Source organism: Stomoxys calcitrans, chromosome 2 (genome assembly GCF_963082655.1).
Source record: "Stomoxys calcitrans chromosome 2, idStoCalc2.1, whole genome shotgun sequence".
Taxonomy (NCBI): Eukaryota; Metazoa; Arthropoda; class Insecta; order Diptera; family Muscidae; genus Stomoxys; species Stomoxys calcitrans.
This window is the reverse complement of record NC_081553.1, coordinates 69,647,992-69,659,348: the sequence shown is the minus strand read 5'-3', so window position 1 is coordinate 69,659,348 and position 11,357 is coordinate 69,647,992. Positions and strand designations below refer to the sequence as shown.

At 38.7% G+C, this 11,357-nt stretch overlaps 2 protein-coding genes across 5 annotated transcripts; both read left to right on the top strand.

Annotated features, from left to right (window-relative positions):
- Window positions 1-577: 577 nt before the first annotated feature.
- Window positions 578-2,145, top strand: LOC106080737 (alpha-2-macroglobulin receptor-associated protein). The gene is made up of 4 exons (XM_013242244.2): window positions 578-824; window positions 896-1,325; window positions 1,383-1,744; window positions 1,813-2,145. Exons 1-4 carry the CDS (start codon window positions 609-611, stop codon window positions 1,939-1,941), a joined length of 1,137 nt encoding a protein of 378 aa, XP_013097698.2. The 5' UTR covers window positions 578-608; the 3' UTR covers window positions 1,942-2,145.
- Window positions 2,146-4,131: 1,986 nt separating this feature from the next.
- LOC106080748 (abl interactor 2) lies at window positions 4,132-9,264 on the top strand. 4 transcript variants are annotated; one of them, XM_013242267.2, is made up of 7 exons: window positions 4,132-4,214; window positions 4,579-4,964; window positions 5,028-5,662; window positions 5,727-5,814; window positions 5,904-5,915; window positions 8,782-8,972; window positions 9,030-9,264. In XM_013242267.2, the coding sequence occupies exons 2-7, from the start codon at window positions 4,624-4,626 to the stop codon at window positions 9,191-9,193; spliced, it is 1,431 nt and encodes a 476-aa protein (XP_013097721.1). In that variant the 5' UTR covers window positions 4,132-4,214; window positions 4,579-4,623; the 3' UTR covers window positions 9,194-9,264. The 4 variants fall into 4 exon arrangements, with proteins under 4 accessions (XP_013097721.1, XP_013097720.1, XP_013097725.1 ...); XM_013242266.2 differs by having other exon boundaries at window positions 4,146-4,269; XM_013242271.2 differs by lacking the exon at window positions 5,904-5,915 and having other exon boundaries at window positions 4,146-4,269; window positions 8,794-8,972.
- The last annotated feature ends 2,093 nt before the right edge of the window (window positions 9,265-11,357 follow it).

Below are 11,357 nucleotides of genomic sequence, written 5' to 3'. Positions count from 1 at the left end.
GCAGTTGGAGCTACTCCGTATTGAACATTTCACCATCTGCAATCTATAGACGCGCCTGGTAGCTCTCAGTTGAGCTTCTCGTGATAACTACGAACACCAACCAGATCGGAACTCCAGTCTGAGTGGTGCTCATAATTATCCAGTGTCGGCATGGCGAAACAATTAAAGGTGATCTCATTTGTGCAAAGAAATTTCTGTAGGTGTGTGCGTACATGAACAGAGAGTATGAGAGAAAGAAGATAACAACAAAGAGAATTCAAACAAAAATCTGTCATCTTAATGCCGTCAAACCTGGCCGGCTGTTGGCAGCTGTTTGCGTGAGACCACCTTTTTAAATCCACCTTGCAGTGCCGGGTTGTGATTTTTCTCATGAATCTTGATTTTTTCGTGATCCATGAGTACCACTTGAGTGAGACCATTGTGATTTTCACGTAACGGGATACTCATATGTTACGCTACGATGTGACTAAAGACGTTGCATGCCAAAAAAATTAGTTGCGCGCATCAATTTAGGAAGCCATATTGGGTTTCATTCGGATCGCCAACATTTTCCATTTTCGCCGGATAGTTCATCATAGAACAGACTTCTGCCCAAGTCCTAATACAAAATGTTCAAGTTGAATACATGCCTCCTACTGGCAATAGGTATTTTAGTTATATGCTCCCATTCATGTGCTGAGAAAAAATCCAAAAAATATTCGAAAGAGGCAAATGACCCGCATTTCTCGCAAGTCAAAAGTGAAACCTATGATCCCGATTTCCGTACATTGCAGAGACCATTTAGAATGGCAAAATTAAATTTGGTGTGGTCCAAAGCACAAAATGTAAGTAGTATTAACATGTCCAAAGGCATATCCTCAAACACTTAATTGCTTTCACATATACTTATACACAGAGATTGACTGAGCCGAAACTAAAATCATTGTACATGGAACTAAAGATTCAAGACAAAGAGGAAATAACATGGAAGCAATTAAATTCGCAACACAAGGATAAAGATGGCCTTAAGGAAAATGAGTTGCGTCGCAAGCTAATAGGCATAATGAGTTCGTATGATTTGTTGGAACATTTCGAGGAAACTGAGGACAAGGAGAAGGTTAAGCCCTACAAGAAGTTTCACGATCCCGAAGAACGCCACATCAACAAAAGCCTCTTTAAAGATAAGAAACTAAATAGACTATGGGAAAAAGCAGAAGTTTCGGGTTTTACAGCAGAAGAATTGAGTTCATTGAAACAAGAATTCGAACATCATCAAGACAAAGTTGATGTCTATTACAGTCTGTTGGAAAATTTGGGAAACAATGTCGATGTAAATAAGCACGAGAGTAAGTTAGTAGGTAATTGTTAGAAGGAATAGTTCCCTATTTATTTTACTTATTCAGATGCCATAAATGAGGATGAAATGGAAAACTTCAACATGATTTCCAATGATCCTAATGACAATGAAATCGAAACACCTGAGGCAACCCGCAGCAAATATCAGAATAACATCAACCAGGTTCGAGACCATCATCGAGGTATTAAGGATCATTACGAACGTCTGGAGCGTCTAGTATCATCGGGCCCTCACAGTCAGGATTTTATAGAACCCAAAGTTCAAGGCCTCTGGCGTGTGGCTCAATCTAGCAACTTTAGTCAAAAGGAGTTGTCTTCAATCAAAACTGAGCTACATCATTTTGAGTCGCGGCTTTTAAAGCTTCGTCATTTGCATGCCGAACATGCTTTGCAAAAGGAAAAATACAAGGTAAACATTTTTTTGACAATGTCGCGTATATGCTTTTTAATTAATTATACGTATGTTTGTACTTTCAGAACGAAAAACATCAAGACAAAACAAACCGTTTTGATGAGCTAGAGGAAACGCTTAAAAAGCAAACCCGCAAAGTGGAGAAGATACAGGAAAATATAGAAAAAACTATTTTCAAACATTCTGAACTTTGACTTGAATGTGATTAAGCAAGCAAGCAGCTGGTTTCACTGATAACTAATGCTCGAAATATAAGCCAAAATGAATAAAATTTAAAATTTTTGTAGACTTAAGATATTGTAATTGGAATGTATGAATGTGTTATGTGAATTTAATGTGAAATATTTTTGATAGGTCTGTGTATAATTATATGAAAATAACATATCTCTTTTTTAACATTTGTTTGCATTTCTTAGTAAATTTACAATCTTGGAGACATTCCTAATTACAAGAAATAAATGCTCCAAGTATTAAATTCCGATAATAAGACCGCCGTGCTTTTACTAATGATGCTAAAAGTCGATTATTTTAGTGGCTTTAGGCCCATTGTGTTCTTCCTGAAAGAGAAGAAGAATGCGGATAGAGTTGCACAACAGTATGGTACACTAAAACATATCTCCACGCCTAATTTATTTGGTCGTTGCCTAACCGTCTATCCTGTGGCTTCACTGAGGCAGTACCATGATCAATAAAACAGTGTCCTAAGTTGAATGAGTGCCAGGTTTCCAACTTCCTCTTTGACTAGCAGATTAGCATAGCCGCGGTACACTGTACCTTCTCCAGAAATATCTCCCGTATACCCGGCACGGGATAGCTAACACTGATAACACCACAGATCTCTGTGGTGTTCATTGCTGTCAGGAGAAGCTTAGCTGCAAGCTACTGGGCGTGTCCACAGGATAGTGGAATGCTCCATACGGAGTAGCTGCAACGGAAGTCGAGACAATCAACGGTATCGAGCGGAGAATCTCAGTGACAGGCCGGGCTGCACCGGCTCTTGCAAAAATACTGAGCGCCTATGATGCTCGATATGACAAGGCGAGTTTTTGGCGCCTCTAAATAACCAATGGTCACTCTGTTCCCGGGAGTAGCTGCAACTGCAGTCGCAATCAGCAGCTTCCGCGGTGATCTGTCCTATGAACCGGAACGAGCTTGTCACATATTGGAACTTGACATGCAATAAACACAATAACCACGGGATAGCTGTGTGCACCACACAAGCTGGAAGTTTGAGGTCCGATCTGTGTGGTGTTCTTTGCTATCACGAGAATCTTAGCTGCGAGCTACCGGGAGCGTCCACAGGTTGCGAATAGTGAAATGCTGCATATGGAGTAGCTGCAACAGCCGTCGCGGGCTATCAGCGGTATCGAGCGAAGAGTCTCATTGATAGGTCGGCTAGCACCGGCTCTTGCACAAGAGAGTTATTGGCGCCATTCAATAACCAATGGCCATAACGTTCCCGCGGCAATCGGTTCTTTAACCCGGAACGATCTTGCTCACCTACAGGAGAATCGAGGGGGTTATTGTTGTTGTGGTTACAACAACAATAACCCCCTCGACTCGTAAAAACGGACCTATGACGACCTCTTGAACGCTATCACCTCGCTCCTGTACTTGCTCAGTGGTTGTTTTTAAAATTCCCAGTCAGTTCGCACGCATCTTGGTTGATTTCGACTTATTACAAAGCCTAATTGTAGTCCACTCTTTAAAACCTTTCGTTCGATATCCATTTTGCCTAGGTTGTTGAATTTCCCTAGCTGTTCTACGTTTCTTTGCCCCTAAAAAACGGTTTTCAGATTCCTGTTCCTGGGGTCAACCCAAATACATACCTAATTTCGGCGGAAAAACTGCACTTTATAGGATGCACCACCGATTTTTTTAATTTTTTGTATACCCTGCATTTTTAACCCAAGAAAAAAGAATCTGAAGTCCGTTTTTGGGGCAAAGGCCTCTGGACCCTAGGTAATTTGGGTATCAAGACCCCGTGATGATTTCCGGATCAAATTTTTAGACATGTTTTTGCATATTCGCAATCTACTCGTTGATACCTTTCATTTGATACCCAATTGCCTAGGTTGAAGCACATTCCCTCGAGATGGGGTTTTAGGACCCCATAAGGCCCAGGGTCCTTTTCCCCAAAAACTGACTTTAGATTCGTGTTCCTGGGGTCAAACCACGTGTACATACCTAATTCCAGCGAAATCGCGCCCTTTAAAGTCCAGTTTTGCCATTTCGGCGATATAGGAGGTGAGTCCTATAGAGAGCGTCTTTTAATATTTTAAGATTACGTTATACGCTTTAAATATATACAAATATCTATCACGCTACGCTGCCATTTAAAATAAGTTTAGTATCTGAATCAGCTGATACTTTTCTGTCAATGGCAAAACGCTGTTATTTTAGGTGAATACATTAAAGATGGAGAAGTGATGTGAAAATAGGTTTCTTCCTAAAATTTAGCACAAAAGTAAACAAATTAATTGAAATTATAGCAAAAAAATTGTAAAATTTTAAATAGTAAAGTGAGTGCAACGAATTGGACAAGGAATTTTATGAGCGTGAACTTTAAAAAAGCCTTAAAATAGCAAATGAAAATTTTACGTGTGGCCTATATTTTTGCTTTGTGTCAGTGTGTGTGCATCGTTTTGAGTCACCGCCCTGTAAAATGATAAACTAGGCGTTATAGAACATCTCAATTTACCAATTTATTCTCTGTTATTCTCTATCCCACACTTGGTGTATAAAACAAATAATTTATTTAAATAAAGTGATGTGAATTGTTTTTCAAATTTCTTATGGTGTGAGATATCTACACTTTTTGTGTCTTACAGAGCCACTTCAACCGTGTGAGTCTCTAAACCCCGCGCGAGAGTGTTATGGTCATGGGTGAGAACATTATGGACGAATTAGCATCACTGATACGCACGGAAATCCCAGATGGACGTCAAAGCCTACGCGATAGTTATACCAACCTGGAAAGGGTGGCTGACTATTGTGAGGACACCTATTATAGAGCCGACAATAAAAAGGCCGCCCTGGAGGCTACCAAGAACTATACAACGCAATCGTTGGCCAGTGTTGCTTATCAAATAAACACCCTGGCCTATAGTTATATGCAGTTGTTGGAACTGCAAGCACAGCAATTAAGTGAAATGGAGTCGCAAATGAATCATATCGCTCAAACGGTGCAGATACACAAGGAAAAAGTTGCCAGGAGGTATGTGCATACATATGGCTAGGTTGCCATATAGGGATCATTTATGTTATTTTTTAATTTCAGAGAAATTGGTGTTCTTACGGCAAATAAAGTGAGCACCCGACAATTTAAGATTGTCGCACCCATCAATCCGGAAAAACCAATTAAGTATGTGCGTAAAGGCATTGATTATTCAATACTCGACGATATTGGTCATAGTGTGAATACCAATCAAAATAATCGCAATCAAAAGCATCGTGGTTCTTCCCATGGATCCGTACAATCACTGGCCCAGCCATCTGCGGTGGGACCACCACCCACAACCAAACCGCCAACTCCACCTCAAATGTCACGTGGAAATACTGGCACTTTGGGTAAATCGTCGGTCAGCAATACTGGTACTTTGGGTAAAAGTTCTCGAGAATATCGTACCCCACCCGTGGTCAATCCACCACAAGTACCTTCTCATTATGCTCCCAATTATCCCATAGGACATCCAAAGCGTTTGTCCACAGCTTCTTCGAGTACAACGGCAACCGGTGTTAGCAGTACCGGCATTGGCGGATCGACGAACAATGAACGTGCTGCTGGATACAGCGCTCTTCCAATGCCACCAAGCCAACAAATAGCTACACATGTCAATTTGCCTTCAGCTGGCATGATGCAATCTTTACCGCCACCACTAACGACAACCTATGATGATCGTAACAGTATGCCACGTAGGTTTTATATAATTTTTTTCATTTTATTTTTATTATAAAATTTTCGTTGCATTTATTGTAGCACCACCTTCTCCACTGACGGTTTCACAACATGAAATAACTGAACAAAGTCACATTGGTATGCATACATTGGGCCGAAATCATAATAGGTAAGTTTGTTGTGTTGTATGTGTTGTGCTAATAATAATATTGTTTCTAAATGTCTGTTATTTGTTCTTTATGCCGCTATTGTACGTAGAAATGGCAACAGGTAAATGTTTACTATGATTTTTGATATATAGATTTTACTAATTGCGCTAACCCTAAAATCAATAACAATTATAATGTAAAACAATGCTTATAATTATGATTCTGCCCAAATTGAACATATAAAGGGCAACCATTTTAGTCTCAGTTCACTAACGTGACGATTTGTATGCTCTTTGAAATCATCAATCTTCGTCTGATAATTAATTAATGTGATAATCGCCAAGATCCTGTAGGTGAGCAAGCTCCTGTAGGATGGCCGCGAAAATATGATGACCATTGGTTATTTAAAGGCGCCAAAAACTCGCCTTATCATATCGAGCATCATATGTACTCGGTATTTGTGCAAGAGCCGGTGCTGGAGGCCACCGTAGCGCAGAGGTTAACATGTCCGCCTATGACGCTGAACGCCTGGGTTCGAATCCTAGCGAGACCATCAGAAAAATAGACTCCATAGATAGAAAAATAGAAAGCAGGCCCCTTATCACTGAGCTTAAACTTGAATCGGACTGCACTCATTGATATGTGAGAAGTTTGCCCCTGTTCCTTAATGAAATGTTCATGGGCAAAATTTGCATTTTTTGCCGGTGCCGTACGGCCTCTCGCTGAGACTTTCTGCCCGATACTGCTGATTGTCCGCGACTGCCGTTGCAGCTACTCCTTATAGAGCATTCCACTATCCGCAACCTGTGGACGCGCCCGGTAGCTCGCAGCTAAGCTTCTCCTGGCAGCAATGAACACCAAAGAGATTGGACCTCAATGTTCCAGCCCATATGGTGCTCACAGTTATCCCGTGCCGGGCATCATAGCGGGCCAGAGGACTGACTACGGTTAACTTACGTGTTAAGGGCATAAGCGACTAACGCGCATGGGGAGATTCTGATCGAGAGTAGACAAGGCTGAAGGGAAGTAGGCAGGAGATCAGTATGGCTGTCCGTGCGGTATCATAATGCGACACATAGGAAAACGAGCGCACCGGCACTTATGTAGGGATACGATACTAGATTTGGAACAACTTAAGGGCGTGGATTGGAGGACAATTAGGGTTATTGTTAGTATCACGGAATTCCTGATTAGATTTTCTCGAGTTTATTTTTAGTATTTAGTATTATCACTGGCTTAGGTGTATGTCCATAGTGGCTTTGGGCGGACTAATATCCGCACCCTCTTTTTCAATCTATTTTTATCAAATGTCCGGCGTTCAGATGTATTGAAATCGGATGGTCGGTCATTGGATAAGTTGGCTGGCTGCCTGGAAACGTTAATTAATAGACCAGATGACTCAACCGCGAACATATCGGGTCCCCCAGCGACCCGATAGGGGACGCACCCCCGATAGGGACTAATAGATTAGTCAACTATGTCACTGCCCAGAGACGTAAGTTCGGATCTTCATGATCTAAAGCGACGAGTTCAGCACTATGAAAAGAATTCCTCAGATTCAGCATCATATCTGGCGGATATAAATTCAAGAGGATATGATAGCGGAAGCGGCGAACAGCTACCCAGTGAATGCCGTCTTTGGAGACCATCCGCCCTCCATACCACTTGAAGTAGTTAATTTCTCCCCGGCAAACAATAGTAGTTCCTACGCTTCCGCAGATACAGCAGCCTCAATTATTTCTGTTTACTTTCCCAGTCAATCCTACTCGATTTATACTCTGGAGACATCTCATTCAATTTGTAGAGTTTCTTTATCTGGATGTTTAACAGAATCCATCAATCAAGTTTAGGACGAAACTTGTGACCCACTTCTGCCTACATTGGCGCAGCAACATGCGACATAGTCAGGATCACTATGGTACTGCTGAAGTGCACCCACTTCGTACATTGGTTACTCCTAGTATAAATAAAACGATCATGGATCTGGCTCTGACAAACCATACCGACCCTAGTTTAGGAAAATTTTGTCAATAATCTTGTTTAAGCTGGGAAAATTGGAAAAAATTGATAATAAAAATAATTTTAAATGTCGCTTCCCACTTTTGGGAGATTAATGAAAGATTTGTAAATTTCTTGTTTAACAAAATTATATAAAGAATTTTTTTTTAAATTTTGTGAAAATTCATTGTTAACAGAAACTTTTGTCAAAATGTCTTGTTTATAACATTTTTTAAACAAATCTTGTTGGAATTGTTGTTAGAAATTCTTGTTTATAGCTTATTTTGACCAGAAGTCCCGGTACGGGATAGCTGTCAGCACCACACAAGCGGGAACATTGAGGTCCGATCTGTGTGGTGTTCATTGCTGTCACGAGAAGCTTAACCGTAAACTACGGGGCGCGTCCACAGGTTGCGGTAGTGGAATGCTCCATCCGGAGTAGCTGTAACTGCAGTCGCGGACAATCAGCTGTATCGAGCGGAGAGTCTCAGTGATACTGAGTTGTTGTTGTTGTAGTAGCAGTGTGTGGTACACTGAGGCGGCAGCCCTTGCCGATGAAGGAATTCATCGGGTCAATCCGGTACATACAACCGGCTACCATGGGATTGATTGGCGCCCTTAAATAACCAATGACCACCTTGTTTTCACGGCGATCGGTCCTTTGGACCGGAACGAGCTTGCTCACCTACAGGAGTTTGACGAGGATCGCCAACTCCACATAGAAATGTGGTTACAACAACAACAACAACAAGTCTCGTGTTTAAAGCAATTTTCCCAAATATTTTTTTTTATGGGAAAATTTGGTAATGCCTTGCTTGTTTGAAGAAATTTAGTAAACATTTCTTGAATTTTGTATTTGGTTAGCAGATGTTGCCTCTTTCATTCAATTAACCTGGTTGAGGGATATTTTGTTATTTAAACTGTTGTCTTCAACGATTACCTTGTGATTAACTTTGTGTGTGTGTTTTCCATATCTTTAATTATTTTAGGAACCATTTCAGTTTGAATTTCGCTAGACCAGGCTCTCAGTCACCACCATTGCCACCACCACCTCCACCGGAGGAGGAACATCAGGACTTTGGTAGACCTCGCAATTCAGCTGGGCAAGGACAATTGGCTCCAATTGTACCCGATGATCAGAATCTGCCGGGTTGGGTGCCCAAGAACTATATTGAAAAAGGTAAATGTGAGGAGTTTTCCCAAGTAAAAGACTTACTAAGCGTTTTTATTATTTCAGTTGTTGCAATTTATGATTACTATGCTGATAAAGATGATGAGCTAAGCTTCCAGGAGAGCTCAGTATTATATGTTCTTAAAAAGAACGATGATGGTTGGTGGGAGGGTGTTATGGATGGCGTTACCGGTCTATTTCCAGGCAATTATGTAGAACCATGTGTTTAAGCGAAACAAAAACGAACCTCTTGCAATGTTCCCCATTCAAACAAACACAAAGACAAGATAATGGCATTTTTTTAAAGAAAATTTACGTAAAGGGAAGCCCAAGAGCAAAAACTCACTCACAAATTAAACAGCCTTTAAAGTATTCCATAAAGTAATAATAATAACAGAAACTACCATAACAAGCCCACAAATCAATAAATCTAGATATTAATGAAATATATGAAAATGGCATAAGCATTGTTAACTTTTATAACGAAATATGTTTGAATGCCGTTAACAACAACAACAACAGACAGATGGCAACAGTGAATAACAAAAAAAAGTCACTTGAGATATTGACACTACACGTTGTGTTTTTTGCAGGAGAATAAAATTAATTAATAAAATTTTTATAAAAATTAAATTTTCTACGTCGATAAATTTTGAAAGACAACCAAATGAAATCAAGCAATCGAATATGAAAATTAAGCTGTTTATTCATTCATTTTTTGTATACTATCGTACAAAACATATGAAGGTAGTGGAAAGAAACATTTGAACATTGCGACGATGATTATGACGACGAAGACTAGAACCTTCCTACTCACTCTCTCTCTCTCTCTCCCATAGCAAATTAAACAATTGAATCCCATTTAAAACAATAATTAAATAAAAAAAAGGTATCGTCATAAAGGGAAAGTAAAACAAAACAAAATAAATCATAATGAAATTACATGCATAAATATATACACAATAAAAGTATATCATACATACACACACACACACACACACACAACTTTCTATATGCCACTCTCTTTACAAATGATAGAAAAACAAAACGTAGCTTCAGATGACAATTGTGAATTGTTATAATTTACTACATACATACGTGTTTTGTTTTACTGTTGTTTATCTCTTCATTTCGATCTGTAAATCAACAAAACGCGAAAACATGTCCAAATTGCATTTGTTTGTATTTTTTATGAATATTTTTACTATTATTATTACTATAGCTATTCTTCTATTTATATATGTATGTGTGTGTCGTTTTTTGCCAATTAGCGCCATTATAGCTATGTACGAACGAATGAATATATGTATGAAAAACTGCTTTGACTATAAAACATTACCTATTTTCTAATGTAACAGACACTCCTCCTCATCCAGTAGGTTATTTAATTTTTTATACATACATACATACATACGTAGGTTATTGAGGTTCAGTTTTTTTACATTGCTTTGCGCTTTATTCAAAACATACAAAAAATAATTTTTATTGCAAATTTTTCAAAGAATTTTTTAAAATTAAGCCAATGAAGCAAACATTTTTGTTGTTTTCAATATTTAATGATGATTCATTACATTTATGTATAACAGCCACAAAGAAATGGTTTTCTGCAAACATATATAAAATATCATAATTTTTTTAATTTAATTTAATTTTTGCATTTTCTTTTGCATATATATAATAATTATATTGAAAAGTGGAAACCCTTTATATTTATAAAATTAAAAAAAAAATAGTTAATAAAAATTATATTCTATTATGATGCTACACACAAATTTTAAAATGTTTTTATTTTTCCTCCTTCCTTAGTAGGGTAAGGTACAAAAGTGGAAGTCTCTTGTTAAGCTTTTACCAGGGGCTCTTGCTAAGCTTTTACGATGGCACTATCGATACTATCGGCAAAGTTCCACTATTAGTAAAATTGAAAAAAAAAATTGTGATCCGATCGTGAATATTTCCCAATAATAATTTTTCTAATTGTCCTTCGTGATGAGTAATTTAAGTATCGTTCGAATCGTCCCATAACCTCATATTGCTCCCATATTAAATCTCCCGATTTAAATTCTTGAACCTATAGAGGATATAATTTTCATCCGATTGGGCTAAAATTTTATACAATTATTTCTCTCATGATTTCCAACTGACTTTATTAAATTTGGTTTTAATCGGTCTATGCATTGATATTGCTTATATATAAACCGATCTACAGATTTTTACTTCTCATTTTCGATATAGGTATAGGTGATGGGAAACTATTGTTAGAAATATCGAAAATATCTAATGTTGTGATTATCGATTGTTTGCCAGCTTTATCTCAGACCCACCTTAGCGCAGAGGTTAGCATGTCAGCCTATGACGCTGAACGCCTGGGTTCGAATCCTGGCGAAATCATCATAA